This window comes from Camelus bactrianus, chromosome 10, assembly GCF_048773025.1.
Source record: "Camelus bactrianus isolate YW-2024 breed Bactrian camel chromosome 10, ASM4877302v1, whole genome shotgun sequence".
NCBI classification, from domain to species: domain Eukaryota; kingdom Metazoa; phylum Chordata; class Mammalia; order Artiodactyla; family Camelidae; genus Camelus; species Camelus bactrianus.
In genome coordinates this window covers 50739745-50761301 of record NC_133548.1, presented here as the reverse complement: position 1 = coordinate 50761301, position 21557 = coordinate 50739745, and the positions used below count along the sequence as shown (strand labels likewise).

General features: G+C 35.3%; 1 protein-coding gene across 5 annotated transcripts in view; it reads right to left on the bottom strand.

Moving 5' to 3' along the window:
* The window catches only part of ACER3 (alkaline ceramidase 3), a 206010-nt gene that overhangs the window by 9315 nt on the left and 175138 nt on the right, over window positions 1–21557 (bottom strand). For 4 of the 5 annotated variants that reach the window (XM_074372704.1, XM_010973471.3, XM_045509067.2 and 1 more), the window contains 3 exons: window positions 8356–8457; window positions 4852–4956; window positions 190–235 (listed from right to left, as the gene is read on the bottom strand). In XM_074372704.1, the coding sequence (XP_074228805.1) occupies window positions 190–235; window positions 4852–4956; window positions 8356–8457 (253 nt within the window). Of the gene's footprint in view, window positions 1–189; window positions 236–4851; window positions 4957–6828; window positions 6876–8355; window positions 8458–21557 lie in introns of all 5 variants that reach the window. The other variant, XR_012509753.1, reaches the window with a different exon arrangement.

The window sequence follows — 21557 nt, the reverse complement described above, 5'->3', positions numbered from 1 at the left end:
ATAAGCTTCCCCAAGGTCACAGAGCAATAAGTGGAAGATTCAACAGCATCTGGTTCCAAAGCCCGTACTCTCTCCACTACCTCTCCACCCCACCCTCTCCTTCCACCTCCATCCCATCCTTCCATTACCCACTCCTCCAACACACACACACACACACACACACACACACACACTAGGAAGTAGACTTACCTTCACTTTTGGCCTGTATCTCAGGTAAAGTGTTCTTGTATATAAGCTGAAAGAAAAGGGGAGGGGGAAAGCTCTTCAGACGAATTTTTAATCCATGCAAACTGGCTTACTGACAAATTTAACCACAGTGCCTCTGCACATACAAAGTAAAAGCAACACTGGTAAATGAACTTTGTTCATTTAGTAACCATATTTTGAGGACCTACTTTGTGCAGAACACTTGGCAAGATGCTAAGGAAGACGGAGAAATGATCAACTCTCCGACTGTGACCTCAGGATGTCTACAGTTTGGTTGGGGAGCATTCTGCTTATGCTTAATGGAGTCATATTATAATTGCCAGCTTCATCTTTGAGGATGTACGTTAGCAAGAATTAAGGTAAAGTATCCTTAGAATATTTTAAAAATGGTTCTATTAGCTCTACAAGGATTACAAATAGGTATGAAGTAACCAGGAAGTTATCACTTCTTTATAGCATCCTCTAAAATGAGTTACCTCTGAAGATGAGATGAGATTCTAAAATCAGTCCATATAGCAAAAATAAAGTTAAATTTATCCCTGAAAAATTTATTAGACTGTCCATAACTTACAGCATACATAATTTTATGTGTAGTACACTATTTAAATGTATTTGAATAGTAAATATACAATGCATCATGAGTACATATGCAAAACATAGTATTATAGTATGAAAATTTTTCTCCTTCAAATAAGAGAATGAAAAAGAGCATGTATGGTTGAATTTGTGTAGTTTAATGTGGCTATGATGCCACTCCACTGTACCCAAAACCAGAACTGTGAAGAGAAACATCATATATTATGAAGAATACTTCTTAAAATACAACCTTACTCTGACAGTTTTTCAGACATTAATCTCTAAAAGAAAGTTGCCACGTTTTCCCTTCTTTTAGTAAAGAGCCCTGGACTGGGGCAGAGAAGCCCTGGATTCCAACCTCCGCTGTCACCTCCATCATTCCCAACTATTTATTAAGTACCTACAACGTAGGGGCAAGCACTGAACCCAGAGCTTTATACACACTTCATTCTTTAACTACCCTATTAGGTGGGTATTATTATTCCTGCTTTGCATGTGAGGAAGTCTCAAAAAAGGTCAAATATTTCATCCAAGGTGCCACAGTAAATGCTAGAAGCAGAACTTGAATTCGAGTGCTGTCTAATCGTCAGCCAATATACTTACTCTAACTGGCCAGTGACCTTGAGTAAATCACTGCCTTCTGGGCCCCAGTTTCTTGCACCATCAAATGAAGTTATATTAGGTGATGCCTAAGGTCTGGATTGGTTTGGGGAGACAGAAAACTCTGGGCTCATTTCAGGCAATACCACAACAATCATGTGTGAGGTACCTGACTTCTCTGAGGTTATCTTTCCTCAAGAGTAAAACAGGACTGTCATGAGGATTAAAGGACGTAATACATATCAAGTGCCTAACCCAAATGAGGCTATGAGCTGAAAATTCAAACTTTTAAGGTGGAAAATTTCAAAGAGAAACAAAACTGCCTATCACATAAAGCTGTTAAACATATTTTCTTATCTTCCTTATATTTGCAGCATCTGTAGTGATGATTCCTGTTACATTTCTGATACTGGTTACTTATGCTTTTCCCCTTTTCTCTTTCAGTCTTACCAGATGGGTCAGCTGTTAAGTTACTGTATCTCAACTCCAAATCTGCCCTTTTATATTCCCTCTTGTTTGTGATGCAGGAGCTGAGACTACCAACTGCATTTCTGCATTGGCAGATGCTCCCTGATAGGCTCTGCTAATTAGGGCATTGGAGAGAGACTGTAAAGCTGGAGAGGAAAGAAGGGACTTGTTCTTTTTCATTTTATTTTCATGAGGGGCTGTCAACTTGTGGTTCTGTGAACACTTCATCACTGTGGCAGTAGCATTTCGTTCCTTCTTAAGAGGCCTTGGCTCCAGCCCCACAGGGTCTTTCCTCTGAGCTCAGATACCGGCTCCAGCCAAGCACTGCCTCCTGTTCAGATGTCAGTTTGGAGCCCCCATGTTCTTCAATATTTCTTCAACATGATTTCATCAATGTTTCCTCATGGCCAGTTGCAGGCCATGCATTTTTGGCAGGAATACCACAGAAATGATGCTGAACTCATCTCAGTGCTTTGTATCAGGAGTCACACTACACTGACCTGCTCCATCGTGGGCAGGGTTAACCTTAGATGCATGATGGTCAAGGTGGTTGCTGACAGTTTTCTTCACGGTAAAGTCACCATTTTCCCCTCTGTATTAGTATTTCATGGGGGAGACATTGTGAATTTTGCCAATTTGTGTTCCTCATCAAACTTTCCCCTATCAGCTGGAGATCAATTGATAACTAATGTCTTTCAACTATCCCTAAGATGGTTGCCAAATGGTGACTATCTGTTTCTATTGTTCCGTCTACATTTATTAGTTGGTGTTCTTCTGTAAGGAAGAGCTTTCCTTTCTATTTATTCATTTATTTATTTATATTAGTATGCATTCATGGATCCCTATTTTATTCAACAGGTTTTAATCTGAAACCCTTGTTATTTAATTTTGATACTCAAATTATCTTAGTTTTGGAAATGGGCCAAAGCATGCTTTTCAGCCTTCAGAGGGGACAGAGCTAGGCAATATATATATGTGTAAACATATATATTTTTAACTTACATAACACGCATACATCTAAGTTTGTCTATATCTGAGTGTGTGTACACATGTATGTATGTGTATGTGTGTATCACACACTCTTGAGTTCACATCAATACTTATAATTCTAATCTGACCTCTTCAGAGTTCCTTCTATCTTTCTCTCCATATTTTTAAATCACTTGTAACACAGTAGAGAAATCAGGCTTTTGTTATCCTCAATATATTTTACTGTTCAATCAATTTTTTTATTTGTTATTGTAACCCATATCCCAACTCCAGCTACCTCCTTCATCCATCCCCTCCTCACCCCTTCCTCTCATCACCCTGCTTTCTTACCCTGCACTGTAGCCCCTTCCCCATCATCACAATTTTCTTGGAAGCTCAGCATGCTGCTACCACTGACCCCTTTTCCTCATTCCCTACTCCTCAGACATTGAATGCTGCTTCCTTGGCACAGCACTTCTTCCCCCTCATTGCCCTGTTTCCTTGAAGGGTTTCCACATCAGGAGAGGAAAAGGAGAAAGTGGAAAAAAAAAAAAAAAGATGGAAAGGAGAAGGCAGAAAATAGAGGAGAAAGTGGGAAACTCTAGTCTTTTTAAACAGAATACAATAATTTCACCTCTTCTTGAGTATTTATTAGAAAAATTCATTGTTGTATTGTATTACACTGCAGTAATGTCCTTGAAACTTCTTGGACCATGTAAAGGTGCTAAGTTTTCAATTCTTGGGTTTGCTTTATAGTTACTCTTGTTTTTCCTTTTCTATCATTTGTCGGTTTTCCCAAGCATTTCCTTCCATAACCCCTCCCTCTTCAATTAGATATTTCTAATATGCTATGGGCTGAAAATCCAAATAATCAATGCAGTAAGAAATTGCAAAATTAATTATATTTAGAATATATGCAGAATTAATTATACTTAGAGGTAGAGTTTAAGGAACTCTTCCATGATTAATAACCTTTAGCTCTTCACAGTATGAATTCAGTGATTCTTGTTTAAGCTGCCCAGAGTTTCTTTTTATATAATTCTCAGATAGTTAAATTTTACATAATTCAGATTGCCTAAATAAGTTGATCTCCAGATAGATGAGATGCAAATGTTATTTTGAAAAGGTATTCTAAAAATTTCACTTGAGTAAATTTTCACATTGGTTCAAAGGAAAATTTTCTTCCTCTTTCCACGAATATTTCAGGTCTCTCAATTCTTGAGATGAATTTGAGATTAAACATAGTCTGATTCCCTGGTAAGGAGATCAGTATGTACATATTCATTCATTAAATCATTTAACAATATATACTGAGTTCTTAATATGTGACAGGCATTGTTCTAAGCATCTGGGAGAGTAGCAGTGAGTAAGATAAAGTCTCTGTTCTCAAGGAATTACAATCGAATTGGGGGAGGTAAAGAAGTAAATAAATATATAACTGGTTACAAATGCTGTGAAGAAAAATAAGGCCTGGTAAGGGGACAGAGAGTAATACAGAAGTATTACTTGAATAGGATGATCAGAGAAAAGTCTGATTCCACTTCTGCTATAAAGGCTGACTTCTAGCAGATTCTTTATTCAGGAAGCAGGGAAAGAAAAGTGACAACCAATTTATTTCAGGGAAGGAAACAAATTAAGTTGGGGACTTCAGATACTCATGCTTTCCCAGTCCCCACTCGGGATCTGGCTGCTTTCCTGCTGCCCAATTTGTTCTCTATAAACAAAGATATGCTGATTTAACAAGAAATGAAAATGTTTATATCATACTTGCACTAAAAAAGGAAATGAATGATCTACTTAAAATGTAGATCATGTGTCAGAGGTCAGTCACTACAACAGTTACTCTCTATGGATGAGAAGAGAGAGCTTCAGAGAGAGGAAAGGACTTGCTTAAGGTCACCTAACAGCAGAGGTAAAGCTGGAACATAAGTTCCTGATTCTCTCTCTGACGTTTTATATTTACACCATCCTGTTTGAAGAGTAAAGAAAGAAACACTCCAATCCAAGGCTAAAAAAGTCTCTACTTCCTACCTGAAAAGGATGTGAAGATAAGAACCAAGGCCAGTTAAAATATGCCACCATGCATGAAACTGTGTGGTAACACCTATGATAGGTGGTACCTTCTTTCGAAAGTTCCTGTGTGGAGAGGGGGGGAAATCACCATGTTAATTATTTTTTATATTTAGCAATTAGTACTGACGGTCTTAGAGCATTCTGAAATCCTCAAACATGGCAATTATTTAATTTCCTTAGGTCTGCTGTTAGTCTGCTGTATTGTTTTCCAAAGTATATTTTGAGTAATAGTATTCTTAGCACGTCCATGAAGAAAGGACTCTGTGGTCAAAATAAATGTAGGAAACTACATAGTTTGCAGCCCTCTTGGAGATTTGTAATGCATATTAACAGATTAAAGGCTTTGAAAAGTCCTACCATTACTAAAACAGTTTATCTTCCTTTTCTTCAGGTAACCTACTAATCCATGGAACCCTTCTTTCAGGTAATATCATATTAACACCTTATGGAACAAGTGTTTCCTGGAAAACACTTTGGGAAACACCAGACAACTTAGCTATTCACTCAAGAAACTAGATATAAGCTATTCCTATGCTTACTATTACCATCACTTTAGAAAAGCACCATACAGTCTATAAAACCCTTTTGTACCTGTTACTTCATTTCATAGTGAGTCTCTGAGATGGCTATTATTAGCTTTGCTTTACAGATTAGGAACCTAAATTTCAGAGAGATTAGTTGAGTTGCCCAATTTGCTCAGCTAGTGGCACAGCTGAGTTTCAAATTCTAGATCTTCTGATTAAGTGTGCTCCATATTAATATTCTCATTTATTAGAGGGGGAAAATTCAACGTGAAACACCGAATTATTTTTCTAGGTATCCTCATGAATGTTGGAGACATCTCTAAGAACCCAGAAACAAAGAGAATCTCACCTTCAAAGGTTGATGACTTATTTCAACATTGTAAAAACTCCAATGGCAGCTCTGATAGATATTACTGATTCAGAACAACTCACTTAAATCTTAGTTTTCTAGGCAAGGTGTATTATTTGTTTGTATATATTTAAAGTTTACATTTCAATATGTATAAAAGTAGGCAAAATAATAATGTACCTATTACCTGGCTTCAACAATTATTATTTATGGCCATTCTTATATCATCTAAACTCTTATCCACTTCTCCCCCTCTGTATTATTTTGAAGTAAATCCCAGATATTTTATAACTTTATCTCTAAATATTTCAGTATATATCTCTAAGAGATTAAAACCTCTTTAAAACATAACTATAATGCCATTTTCACATCTAACATATTAACCAGCATGTGAATCAATGAAGTCAGAACACTCTTTCACTCCATACACAAAAATAAACTCTAAACGGCTTAAAGACTTAAATATAAGACAAGACACAATAAATCTACTAGAAGAAAACATAGGCAAACATTCTGACATAAATCTTAGCAACGTTCTCCTAGAGCAGTCTACCCAGGCAATGGAGATAGCAGCAAAAATAAACAAATGGGACCTAATTAAACTCATAAGCTTTTGCACAGCAAAAGAAATCATAAGCAAAACAAAACGACAACCTACGGAATGGGAGAAAATATTTGCAAATGATGTGACAGACAAAGGCTTAATAACCAGAATATATAAATAGCTCATATAACTTAATAAGAAAAAAAAAACAACCCAGTCCAAAAATGGGTAGAAGACCTAAACAAGCATTTCTCCAATGAAGATATACAAATGGCCAATAAGCATATGAAAAAATGCTCAATATCACTAATTATCAGAGAAATGCAAATCAAAACTACAATTAGGTATCAACTCAACACCAGTCAGAATGGCCATAATTCAAAAGTCCACAAACGATAAATGCTGGAGAGGGTGTGGAGAAAAGGGAACCCTCCTACACTGCAGGTAGGAATGTAGTCTGGTGCAGCCATTATGGAAAACAGTATGGACATTCCTCAAAAAACTAAAAATAGACTTACCATATGATCCAGCAATCCCACTTCTGGGTATATATCCAGAGGGAGCTCTAATGTGAAAAGATACATGCACCCCAATGTTCATAGCAGCACTATATACAATAGCGAAGACATGGAAGCAAGCTAAATGTCCATCAACAGATGACTGGATAAAGAAGTTGTGGCATATTTATACAATGGAATACTACTCTGCCATAAAAAGAATAAAATAATGCCATATGCAGCAACATGGATGGACCTAGAGATCATCATTCTAAGTGAAGTAAGCCAGAAAGAGAAAGAAAAATACCACATGATATCACTCATATGTGGAATTTTGAAAAAAAAAAAAAAAAGGGACACTATGAACTCATCTACAAACAGAAAGAAGACTCTCACACTTAGTAAACAAGCTTATGGTTACCAGGGAAAGGTGGTAGAAGGGGATAAATCTGGGAGTTTGATATTTACAAATGTTAGCCACTATATATAAAAATAGATTTTAAAAAAAGTTTCTTTTGTATAGCACAGGGAACTATGATAAATATCTTATAATAACTAATGGAAAAAATATGAAAATCAATATATGTATGTATATGCAAGACTGGGACATTGTGCTGTACACCAGAAACTGACACATTGTAATTGACTGAACTTCAATAAAAATAATAATAAAAAATAAACAAAATATTAACAATCCCTTAATATCATCAAATATTCAATTACTGATTACTGATCCTAAGCTTTTTTTTTTTTTTTTACAGTTGGTTGGTTTGAATCAAGATCCAAAAAAAGTCATTACACTGTTAATCTCTTAAGTCTCTCTTAATCTACAGGTTCCTTTTCCCCTTCCCGCCCCTCTTCAACTTATTTGTTTTAGAGACTAGGTCATTTATTCTGTAGACTTCCCAGACTGAATTTTGCTGATTGGCTTTCTGTGGTGCTGTTCAACATATTCTTCTGTCATTTGTGATTATGCAAAACCGTTAAGTCACAGAATTTTGAGTTGGAAGGACCCACCAGTTTTATCCATTTAATGTGTTCATTTTATGGAAATTGAGGCCCAAAAGGACAGTGTCTTAGGTGACAGACTAGAGTCCAGTGACCCAAGACTCAAACTCCAGTGAATACATAATTACTGAAAAGATGGTAAAAGGAATACTTGCCTTTCTTAGAAAATAACATTAAGCCTGTTAAAGTACAAAGTTATATACATGTATTTCATATATATGCTTACTATAAATTATTCTTACTTCTTCAATAAAACTGATGGGGCAGATTTCAAAGACCTAGTCAATATCTGATTAAATGTATAGTACTGTGATGCACATATACAAAAATCCCTACAGATGTTATAGAAAATTCTTAGGTCCAAATTTTTAGGTAATTTAAACAAACATTCCCAGAATTTAACTTTATTGTGCTGTACATATTTTTAAAAATTTAACATGGCAAAACTTCACTTCAGGGCTCTAATAATTCTATCTGCCTATGAGACACCCTGCTCAACAGATTCCAATATATTTCTCAAAGGCTAAAAATATATCTTACCTTAGTGAATCACAAAAGATGTTATCTATGTTCCATAATAAAAATCCCAATAAAAATATACCCAAGGATGTATAACCCAGTCCTCTAAGCCATGGATAAACCCTGTGGGAATAAAAGAAAAGCAAAATGAAATTTCGTCAAGTCATGTTATGATCAGAGCTTGAAGTCATCATGAGATGACGTCATCCTTTTCATGAGAGGGAAAGGTTTTCTTTTTTTTTTTTTGAAACGTTTTCTTTAGTATTAAAAGCAAACCTATTAAATTCTGTAATACATTTGCCCATTAAATTTAGCCATTAAAAGGTACTGAGAGAAAATGTGCCACTAAGACTTTGCTAAGTTTTATCAAGAAGGTAATCTGAAAGTCTCCAGTAACTTTATCAGTCCCTTGGAAGGGGCAGAGGAGTAGCAGAATAGAATTAACATTGACTGAGTCACCTACTCGGTGTCAGGCACTATAGTAAATTAGATACACACACAATATATATAAATAAATACACACATATGAATACAACCTTAAAATAAACCTTGTGAGGCAAGTATTATTCTTTTTACTTTGCTGATGAAGAACATGAAGCTTAGTGAGTTACCCAAAATAACAAGAGTAGCTAATATATTTTTTATAGCTCCAGTGAGGTATCCTTGACTTACATTAAACTGCATATATTAAAAGGGTACATTTGATGAGTACATCTGTATATATCCATGAAACCAATATCACAATCAAGATAATAAACATATCCATCATCTCCAAAAGCCCATGTATCTTTTAGAATGTTATAATAAATGGAATAATACAGCATATTATCTTTGTTGTATGGCTTTTTTCACTTGGCATAATTATTTTGAAATTTACCCATGTCACTATGTGTATCAAAACTCATTCCCTTTTATTGCTGAGTAATACTCCACTTTATGGATATACCACAATTTATCTGTCCAAATTTTGATGGACATTTGTGATGTTTCCAGTTTTTTTGCTATAGCAAAATAACAAATAATAACAAATAAAGCAGCTATGAACATTCATAAATAAGTCTTTGTATGGATATATGCTTTCATTCCCTTGGGTCAAAAGTTAAGAGAAGAATAGCTGAATTGTCTGGCAAGTGAATGTTAAACTTTTAAAGACACCACTAAACTGTTTCCCTAAGTGATTGTATCCTTTTACATTCCCACCAGCAGTGTATGAGTGTTTTTTGTTTTACATCCTCACTAACACTTGGTATGACATTAGTCTTTTTCATTTTAGTTGTTCTATTAGGTATGTAGAGGTCTCTCACTGTGGCTTTAATTTTCATTTCACTTATGATTAATGTTATTGAGTATCTTTTCATGAGCTTATTTGCCATTTTCCTTGATATAGTTTGCTGAATCTTTGTCTGTTAGAAAATACCTGTTATTTGCCTTCTTATTACTAAGTTCTAAGAGTTCTTTGTATATTCTAACATATACAAAAATGATATGTATTATGCAAACATTTCCTCCAAATCTGTGACTTGTCTTTCATTTCCCTAACAGTGTCTTTTGAAGAACCAAAGTTTTATTTTGATGTTCAACTTATTAATTTTTTCATCAGTTTGTGCTTTTTGTGTCCTACCTAATGACTCTTTGCCTAACCAAAGACTTCAAAGACTTCTCGAACTATATTCTAGATGTTTATAATTTTAGCTTTACATTTAGGGATATGATTCACATCTAGTAAGTTTTTGTAATGGTGTGAGTTTAAGTTCATCATTAAAATAATAATATACATTTGTTGAAAAGATTATCCTTTCTCCACAGAATTACCTCAGAATGCTTATTTAACATCAAGTCTGTATGGATGTGTGGGTCTGTTTTAGGATGTTCTATTGATCTATATTTATATTTTATTCTTACCACTAACACCACAGTTTTTTGATTAGTGCAGCACAGAGTAAATCAAGTAGTGTAAAGCCTCTAACTTTCTTGTTCTCTTCAAAATTGTTTTGGCTCTTCTAGATCCTTTGCACTCCCATGTAAATTTCAGAAATCAGTTTCTCAAATCTTACCAAAAAGCCTGCAGAGATTTTGATTGTGATTGCACTGAACCTAAAGATCAGTTTGGGAAGAACTGATAATAACACTGAAGTTTTCTAATCCATGAAACCGATACATCACTCTATTTACTTAGGTCTTCTTTAATTTCCCTCAGCAAAAAGTGATCATTGTAGTTTCCAATATACAGAGCTTGTATATATTTGCTAAATTTAATCCTCAGACATCTGATGTTGTTTGATGCCATTGTAAACTGACTCTTGAAATTTTTACTTTCCAAATGTTTGGTGCTAATACAGAGAAATATGATTTTTGAAAACTTACTTGAATCTCCTAAGCTTGCTGAAATCCACTTATTGCTTCTACTAGGTTTTGGGTACATGCCCTATGATATATTCTATACATGATCATGTCATTTTCAAATACTATGTTGAACAGGACTTCCACCAACATAATGTTGAACACAACTGGTGACAATGTATATCCTCGTTTTATTCTTGATTTTAAAGAAAATTTTTAATGTTTCATAACTGAATGTGTTAGATGCTGCAGTTTACAGGTTAAGAAAATTCCCTTCTATTATGTCTGCAAAGGGTTTTATTTTGTTTTTTTAAGATCATAAACAGCTGTTGAATTTTAAGAATGCTTTATCTGAACCTATTGCTATCATCGTGTAGTCGTCTCCTTTCTTTTTTAAATATGGTGAATAGCAAGAACAGATTTTCTCAAATATTTTGTTATTTTAAATATACGTGAATGAAAAAGGTGATTAATTTAAAAGCACATCAGGAAAGCACAAGTCCAGGTGTGCATGGAAAGGACATTATTGCCACTGTCTGATGAAGATTCTCAGAGATGATGAGCTTAAGAGAGTCATAGTATGCCTTCAGCTTTTCAGAGTATATCATTGCCCTATTTGAGGGAGGCAAGAACAACTCTCAGGAAACAGAGTTCAGCATAGTGAAGGCATCTAGTAAGGCTGCAGTGCGGGCCAGGTGCTGAGATGTGACAGGGATATGATCAGTGGGAGTGGGATTCTCTCTAGTTTCTCCTTCTAAGCTTACTTACCAGGGCCAATTGTCAGCTCTCAGAAGAAGTTGAAAGCAAAATTCTTCTGTGGGTGAAATGAATGTCCTTGGTTATCCAGGTAGCGGGACACGTAGGAGAGCAAGAACTTCATCAGCATATGATCCATGCAAGCTTAGACTCTGGGGACAGACTATCCATATATTTTCAGGCCAAGAGTATATAATACAGAAGGCCCTCAACATATCTGTCTGGAGTCACACCACTTCATTCTGGACTGGCTGCCTGTCTAGTGTACAGCTACTATCTGAGAAATCCCTTCCCCTTCACCTTGGGAACTGCCTTCATCTCTCTCTGTTGGATTTCCTATGTCTTGTATCCCATGCCTTCCTCCTTTTTGGTTTACTCCTTTTGGTTTTGTCTCTCATTTTGGTCAAACATATCCTTCAGTATGTTCCTCAGCAATAGTTTATAGGATATAAGTCTTTCTGAGAACTTGAATGTATGAAAATGTATTTTGTCACCATATTTTAGTGACAGTTTTGGCTGGATTATAATTCTATAATTCTGGCTTCCAGTTTTACTTTGATTAAGTCCAAAGCCACTCTGATTTCCTGATCCTTTGCATGTATATCTGCCTTCTAACTCTACAAACTTGTAGAATCCTCCTTCTCTAGAATTCTGGAACTGGCATGGGTCTATTTCCACCCATTGTGCTAAATAGTGGATTCTTTCAATATAGTAAGTCATATTTTTCAATTATAGGATACTTTCTTGAATTGTTTTGGTGATGACGTCCTCCCTACCATTTTCTCTGCATATCCCTCCCCCTCATCTCTTTTTTTAATTGGTCCTTCTATTCTGGCCCAGTAATAATTCTATTGAGCTTTTTCTATTTTCCATTTATTTCTCATCATTCTGATGGTCCCCAGGATGTGGCCCATGGGCTTGAAGAAACACCTTGCTTTTTGTCCATAGCAGTGGCAGTGAGTGAGCCCAAGGGTCCTGAGGCCCTGAACTGTCGTGTTTATTCTGGACCATACCATGGGCTTAATGCTTCTCCTGTGGTGGATGCTTGCTGGTGAATGGGTGGTGATGGACCATAGGCAATGACAATGTGTGTTCAGGAGGAAGAATTCCAGTGGCTTAACTGTATCTTTCAAATCCTTCACTTCAGTTTTTCATTTTATCATATTTTTAATATATTTTTTGAGGGATTCTCTGAATTTTTTGTATAGCATCTTACTAATGTTTAATAGATACAGTATGTTTCTAGAAATATTAATGAATTAATAATGACATTTATTGTTTTGAAGTTTTTATTCATGCATAAGTTGCTTACTCTAAGCTGATTTTCTCATTTGTTTTTCCTTATTTGTTTTGACCTCTTTCATATTATATTGTGTTTAATAATATATTTAATAAATATATATTTATATATATTATATTGTTTTTTCCTTATTTGTTTTGGCCTCTTTTGTATTGGATGCATTTCGTCATGTGTCTTCTACTGTCTCCATTCTTAAGAGTAGGAAACTAAAAAAGGTGACCACAAGCTCTAAGTATATAGCTGAGGCTTTTAGACTAGTAGCCCTCAACACAGGGTTATTTTTCTGGGCCAATTGTTTGGAAACCACCAATAACAGTATCTTCAGATCTTTTAGGCTGCTCATAATCTCTAAAAGAAGACCCTTTCAATATTCTTCCTAGAAATCTTTGCATTCAGAATTCAGAAAGCATAAATAAGGTCACCCAATTTCCCTGATTTCAGCACAGTACTCACATACTCACTTGTGCCTGGCAAAATACAATCTAGAGACACTATTCACCCTTCCCAGAGAATAAACTTCCAGACTCAAGCAACTGCTCAGTGGTATGGAGTGGGTGAGGGGGTCTAAGCATTTAATGGTTATCTAAAGCTTTTAACCAATCCTCTTTATGTTAGATCCCTTCTCCATCTCCTTTTCCAAAATGTCTGTTGCTGCTAATACCTGGTGCTTGAGAAAATTCTCTGATGTAAACTGGAGGTTCTTGGCTTAGAATTCGGCTTTCTTGGGTTAGTAAAGGCAGTTAGCAGTAATCCATTTACTTTCTAGCTTCTAAAATCTTATTGAGGCTTCTCCTTGAGTTTATTCTTTATAAATAAGTTCCTTTGTTGTAGTCTTAGTAGGGTTTCAAAAGGGAGCAAAATTAGATACCTGTTCATCTTCAATACTGTACCCCTGTTTTTGTTCATTAATTTCTGCCGTTTATTAATGTCATTCTTCATTTCCTTTTGGGTTTATTCTATTGATCTGTTTTATAGTTACTGAAGTTGAATGCTTAGTTCATTATTCTTTAGCCTATTTCTTTTTAAAAATTTTTATTTTTTATATAATTTTTAAACGTTACACTCCATTTACGGTTATTACAAAATACTGGCTATATTCCCAGTGTTGTACAATACATCCTCATAGCCTATCTTACATCCAATAGCTTGCACCTCCCACTCCCCCACCCCTCTACCACCCCCACCCCCACTGGTAACCACTAGCTCATTCTCTGTATCTGTAAGTCTGCTTCTTTTTTCTTATATTCACTAGTCTGTTGTATTTTTAAAATTCCACATATAAGTGGTATCATACAGTATCTGTCTGCATCTGATTTATTTGACTTAGCATATTGCCCTCCAAGTCCACCAATGTTGCTGGAAATGGAAAAATTTCATTCTTTTTTATTCAGCTTCTCTATTTCTAATGTTAACATTTACCTCTAAGAACCACTTTAGCTACATCCTTTTCTGATCTGTAGTATTTTCATTATGATTCCATTCTAAATATTTCAGTATTTCTATTATGATTTTTTTTTTACTAATATTTACAAGTGTGATTTTAAGTTTCCAAATATATAGGCTATTTTGACTAATCCTGTTTTAACTAACTGTACTATAGTCAGAGAACATGAAATGCATGATATGAATTCTTTAAAGTTTGCTGAACTTTGCTTTAAAGCTACTGTTGGTACATTTAATAACTACATGCATGATTGAGATCATGCATTCTTTAACTGTTGAGCCTATTAGATCATTTTATTATGTTATTCAAATTTTATCTTCCTCCTCATTCATATTTTTTTGGTCTGGGTTACTGTCTTAAAATATTTCATCATGATAGAGAATTTATCTGTTTCTCTTTGTAATTCTGTCAATTTTTGTTTAAAATTTTCCACACAAGTTTAGAATTGCAATTTTTGTGGTAAGTTAAATCTTTTAATACTAAGGTAACAAATACATTTGTTTTAAATAATGCCTTACATTTTTCTGTCTGTTATTAAAATGGCTAGCCCAGACCTCTTTTAGTCAATACCTGTATCATATAGATAGATCTTTTTATATCCTTTTAAAAATTACTGTGTATTTATATTTTAACCATGTTTCTTATGACCAGGAAGTAGCTAGATTTCTCTGTTTGCCAGTCTTTCTCTTTCAATTGCTTGGCTCTGTCCATTTATATTTACTGTGATTACTGATATATTTTGAATTATTTCTACTCCTTTATTTTCTGTTCTGTATTTGTCCTGACTTTTCTCTGCCTCCCTTTCCCCTTCTTCTGATTTCTTTTGGATTCAGTTTTTATAATCCCATTTACTCCTTCATGTTTTTGTAACTGAAATTGTGAAATCAATTATTGTTTTTAGTGGTTACCAAAAATGCATATGTAAAATCTAAAAGTAATCACTGTATGTACCCTCTCCCCCAGCCAAAAAAGGAACTATGTAACTAAGATTATTCTCTTGTATCTGATGTTATCTTGCCCACCATTTTAGTTCCTTTTCTTTTTAATCTCTCAAACTAGATATTTTTAAAGTCACAATATTTTGTTCAGCTAGTCCAATAGATTTATCAGCTTTTTCGCCTTCACTGTTCTTTCTTGCATCTCAGCTCTTCTTCGTAAAGAGTATCTTTTAGAAGGTTTTTTAAGTGAGGTGTATTAACAAACTTTCTTCATTTTTGTTCGTCTCAAAATGTCTTTATTTTACCCTTGTTCTTGAAAGATATTTGGGTATATAATTCTAAGCTGATGGTTAACTGCTCCCAGCACTTTGAAGATAATATTCTAGTCTGTTTTGGCTTTCACCGTTGCTATTTATAAGCCTGCTTTAGACTAATTGTTACTCCTTTAGTGGCTGTATGTCTTTTATCTCTGGATGTTTTTAAGACCTTTGTCTTTAGATTTCAGCAATTTTAGTATGTTCTTATTTAGAGCTATCTATCAGGGTTCAACTGCAGATAATGCCTCTATTTAAAGCAGAAAATAATTTAATACTTTCAGTTCCAAAAGAACTGATGAATAGATTAAGGGTCTTCAGGAATGACCTATGAATACTACCACAGAATTATCTTGCCAAAGGAATTTTTTTCTTTTTCACATTTAGGAAGCTGGAGAATTGGGAAGCCTCTGGATCAACTGTTGCATACAGCACTATAATATCCTAGCTATAATTCACAGTTCAGGAAGCTGCCATCACAGCTGTTTGTTCCAGAGTCATGATGCATACCCAGATCCACATAAGTAAATGGATGCCTTACATACTACTACTTCTCCTCCTCACTTGGTTCTGAATTCGAGACTCATGTGAATACATGTGACTGGCAGAACTGAATGTATCTGAAAACTTACCTGCAAAGGAAATACGGGAAATACAACTTTTAGCTTTTTAGCAACTACATTTCAGGAAGGCTCACTTGAAGGAGGTTGGAACAATATTGAATGAGCAAATCTATCACATCTGCCACACACGAGGAAGATTTTCTTTAATTTATTGTGCTTGCGAATTGTTTTTGAAGCTGAGGAGTCATGTCTTTCATCAATTCTATAAAATTATCAACTATTATCTCTTCAAAGATCTATTCTTTCACCATTCTTTCTGCTATTCTCTCTCTTTGGACCTGCAATTAGACATGTTATTTCTCTGTGATGCTTTCTGGCTTATTGCTTTAGCCTGTCTTCCCATGTAATTTTTTAAATTAATTAAATTAATTCTTTCTTCAACTGTGTCTAATCTACTTTTAACTTACCCATTAAACTTTTTATTTCAATTATTTTTTTTAAATGCCAAATGTTCTTTGATTCTTTTTCAAATCTGGAATTTTATTTTTTATCTCCTGTTCCTTATGTCACATTTTCATTTACTCTCTTTTTTTCATTAAGTATTTAAAAAACAGTTACTTTATGTTTCAGCATCTGATGGGGGGACCACTTATATCTGCTGTTTTGTTTCTCCTGACTTTTTCTTACGGTAGCTTATTTCCTCCTCTGGTTTTGGAATTACTGATTTTGTGCACATGTTTGAGCTCCAATCTATGGAAATCCTGAGGAGCCTACATTAAGGAGACATTTCTTTGAATTAATTTGCTTTTGCTTCTCTTAGATACACTGGTACTCTACAAAAGTTGGATCAATTTGAGTTAACTTTATATTTTGAGGTTTTCCAGACAATGAAGGTTATATACATTTGAATCCCAAACTTCTGAAGGCAGACCAGTGATTACAAATTCTCAGGAAAGTCATTTTTCCTACCTAAAACTGAGGCTGAAAGACAAGTTGCTTTGTCATCTCCTGTTATTGAAGGCAATTTTTTTTATTTTTCCTACCCTAGCCTTTTACTGACAGTGTATCTCTTTGATGGTCCTGGCTTCATGTGTACTTTTGTGTGCTGATAGAACAACAGTTTCAACTGCTCATTTTAAAAATGCCCTAAACTTTATCTTCCATAAACCCTGAATCTATTCAAACCTAAATTTCTGATTTCCTGGTACCTGCAAATGCCTTCAAATTAATGATGATCCTAGAACTCGTTTGTCAGTCTAGTTTGCACCTCCTTCCTTTGGATTTGATGCTTTGGATTTTCTTTTGAGCTCAGCTATGCATTTAAAAGAACATTTGTTGTATTTTACTCAGAATTTCTGGTTGTTTTGTTATGGGAGAGATTTTCAGATATCTTGTCAGACATATTAAAAGAAACAGAAGTTTTAGCATTTCAATTTGATTTAAAAAATCTTTACTAGTAAGCACTATTCTGAGTTCCAGAGGTTATCAAGACAACTAAGACTTTAAGAAACTTAGAACCCAGTTGGGCAGACAGACAAGTAAACAATGAACAGTACTAAATGAAATGATCACAGAATGGAGATAAAAGAAAGATGCTGTGACAGGTAGATGAAAGAATTTTTTATTTCATACGATTTCCATTTTTTATAGGTCTATCATTTACTTCTAAAAGTACTGGTACCCTATCTATCAGACTTGAATTTAAGGCAAGGACTGTGATTTACGCTTTTTTACATTTCTGTAAGGTGCCTAGATTAAAAACAGAATAAATTGTAGACTTCTGCTTCCAGGAAGATGAAACAAATGTACGTTTCCCTATTTTTTCCCAGTAAGTACAATTAAAAACCTTGAACATTATGTGTAAACAAACATAAGAAGACTCTGAAAGGTGGAGAGAAGAAGTCAGACTGGTTAGGGTCTTTGGAACCTGAGTAATGCTACCATAAGTTCCATGTGTTTTCTTTTCACCTCATATACCCCTAAGTTAGAACTGAAGAAGCTAGCAACCCAGAAATGCCACTAGGCACAGACAGAAAAAGAAACAGTCCAACAAAAACTCTGCTCTCTCTCCAAAGAACCAGGAAAGAGGAAGTCTAGCAAGGTAGAAAACTTAAACAATAGCCACTATTCTACAGCCAAACACCACAGAAAAAAAACTGTGGCCTCATTCCCCGCTCTATCTTTAAAGCCTGACTGGGGAGCCTAGACTTTATTCCTTATCAGACCCTAAGAATGTGCCCCAAATTCCTGCCAGGGTAATGTCAAGCAGGGAGGGGCTGGGACTTTCTCCACCAGCAGTAACAAACTCTCCATTTCCTGCAGTGTCATTGGAGACCATGGAGGGAGCTTGGACTTCCATCCTCATGTGGCAGTAATGAGGTGTTCTTCTCCCTTCTCACTGTAGTGGTGTCAGAGTAGACCCACTGGGGAGTCAGAATTTCTACCACTGGCCAGAGGTAACAAGGTCACACCACTGAGCTGTCAGTGGAGGCCACATGGTAAGAAATAATTAGGCACTCCTGACCGTCCCAGCCAGGGTGGTATCAGGAAGGCCTAGTAGAGAGTGGAAATTCCTACCCTAGCCCAGCAGTAATGAGGAGCTCTTTCCCCTATTTGTGTGCCAGGAGAGGTTGAGGAGGAACCTGGACTTCTATCAGTACCTAGCAGTAATGAGGTTGCCACTCAGGGACCTGTGGGACTATAAGAAAGAACTAGCATGCGTGTTATTGGTGTCCCAGAAAGAGAAGAGAAAGTGGGCAGGCCTAAACAAGTACTTAATGAAATAATGGCTGAGAACTTTCAAATCTGGCATATACACACCAAAAAAACCCCAAAAAACAAAAAACCCCCACAAACAACACTGTAAGACCACAGATTCAAGAAGCAGATCCTACCTCAAAAAGGTTAAACCCAAAGAAATTCAAATCAAGACACAACACAGTCAAATTTCTGAAAATTATAGAAAGGGGGAAAACAATAAAAGTAGTGAGAGGACCAATGCCTCACCTATACTATGGGGGAAAGAAACAATTTAAGTGACAGGATTTCTTATCAGAAAACTTGAAGGCCAGAAGGAAGTGGTGCATTTTTCAAGTTTTGAAAGAAAAGAAAATAATTTTATATCCATGAAAATATTCTTCAGAAATGAAACAGAAATCAAGACATTCTCAGATGAAGGAAAACTAAGAGGCTGTGTTGCCAACACATCTACCCTAAAAGAATGGCTAAGGAATTTTTCTAAATAGAAAGGAAATAATGAAAGAAGGAATCTTGGGATGTTAGTCAGGAAGAGTGCAGTGGAACGAGTGAAAATATGGTTAAATATAATACATTTTCCTTGAGTTTCCAAATTTTGTTTCATGGTTGGGGCAAAAATCATAATACTGTCTGATGTGTTTATAAATACAAAGAGAAAATAATTAAGATAATTATATATTAAGTGAGGCAGGAAAAGGGACTATTACGGGTTGAATTGTATTCCCTCAAAAAAGATACGTTCAAGACTCAACCCCCAGTATCTCAGAATGCAACCTTATTTGGAAACAGGGTCATTAAAGATATAACCAGTTAAAATGAGGTCATACTGGAGTAGGATGGGCTCCTAATTCAATATGACTCATATCCTTATAAGACAGCCATGTGAAGACACAGAGACACAGGGAGAATATCATGTCATGACAAAGGCAGAGACTGGAATTATGTAAGTTAGGAGTGAAGGAATGCCAAAGATTGCCACCAAACCACCAGAAGCCAGAAAGAAGTAAGGATGAATTCTCCTGCAGGTTTCAGAGGAAGCATGGTCCTACTGATGCCTTGATTTTGGACTTCCAGCCTCCAGAACAATACATTTGAGTTGTTTTAAGCCATCCAGCTTGTGGTACTTTGTTGCAACTGCCCTATGAAACTAATACTGGTATGTAAAGGTGGGGGGTAAGGGTTCTGCACTTCACTAGAACTGGTAAAATGTTAACACCATCAGTCTGTGATGTTATAGTGTAATACCAAGAACAATCACTAAAAAAGCTATTCAAAGAGACTCACAAACACTAGTTATGTGAGTTCTTCTAGCAAACCTTTGAACCCAAGGGTGGTCTTGGGGACCCCTGACACAACTATCAAATGAAATTCTAAAAAGTGTTCAAGTAATTCACAGGGAGGCAGGAAAAAGAAAACAGAGAAAGAAAATATAGAACAAACAGAAAACAAAAAATAAAACAGTAGACTTAATCCTTAATATAAAAATTACATTAATGTAAATGATCTAAAGACATCAAATAAAAGAGACTGGAAAAGTGGATTCAAAATCATGAGCCAACTATATGATATCCAAAAAGAAACTGTATTCAAATATAACAATATAGGCAGGTTGAAAGTAAAGGGTGGAAAGGATATATCATGCAAACGTTAATCAAAGAAAGTAAAATTAATATGGCTATATTAGTAAGATACGAAGTAGAGTTCAGGCCAAAAAAAAAAAAAAAAAAAAAAAGACCAGAGACAGAAAAGGACATTACATCATGACAAAAGGGTCAATCCATCAAGAAGACATAGGAATTCTAAATGTCTATGCACCAAACAACAGAACTGTAAAATGGTGTGAATGAAAAAATAAAGTAAAAACTGATAGAATGACTGAGAAATAGATAAACAAACAAATATATTTGGAGATTCCAACACCCCTCTCTCAACAACTGATGGAACAACTAGCCAGAAAGTCAACAAGGATATTAAAAACTCAACAACACCATTGTGCAGCAAATGGCTACTTAGCTGGGCGTGGGGTGTGCAAACACTGCATACCGCAGAAAAAGGATTGGCCCTTGACTGGTTCCTGGAAGATAACCTTTAAGTCCTGGGAATATCCTGCTGTATAAGAGTGCCTTTCTATACCTAACACCTGGGGCCACACCATAATGTTTATGCTAATAACGTAAAGAAAAATGTGCTTAGGGCTCTAGGCCATGCTGTGTCAGTTTGATCTCTGAGTAATAAATATAAATCACGAGTGTAACAGTTTAAGTTTTGTGAGTTCTTCTAGCAAATCTTTGAACCCAAGGGTGGTCTTGGGGACCCCTGACACAACTATCAAACAACACCATCTAATAGACATTTACCCAATGTCAGCAGAATATGTATTCTTTTCAAACACACATATGGAACATATATCAAGATAAGTCATATCCTGGCCCCCCAAGAAGTCCAGATGGTTTCTCTGGGGAATTTTACCAAACATTTAAAGAAGAATTAACACCAGTTCCGTACAATTTCTTCCAGAAAATAGAAGAAGGAACATTTCCCAATTCATTTTATGAAGCTAATACTATCCTGATATCAAAACCAGACGAAGACAGTACAAAAAATAAGACTATAAGTCAATATTTTTCATGAACATAGATGTAAAAATCCTTAACAAAATATTAACAAGTATTATTCAGCAATATATAGAAAGATTTTTACACCATGACTAAGTAGGGTTCATTCAGAATACACAGCTGGTTCAATATTTGAAAATCAATCAATATAATCCACCAAACTAAACAGATTACAGAAAAAATCATATGATCAAAT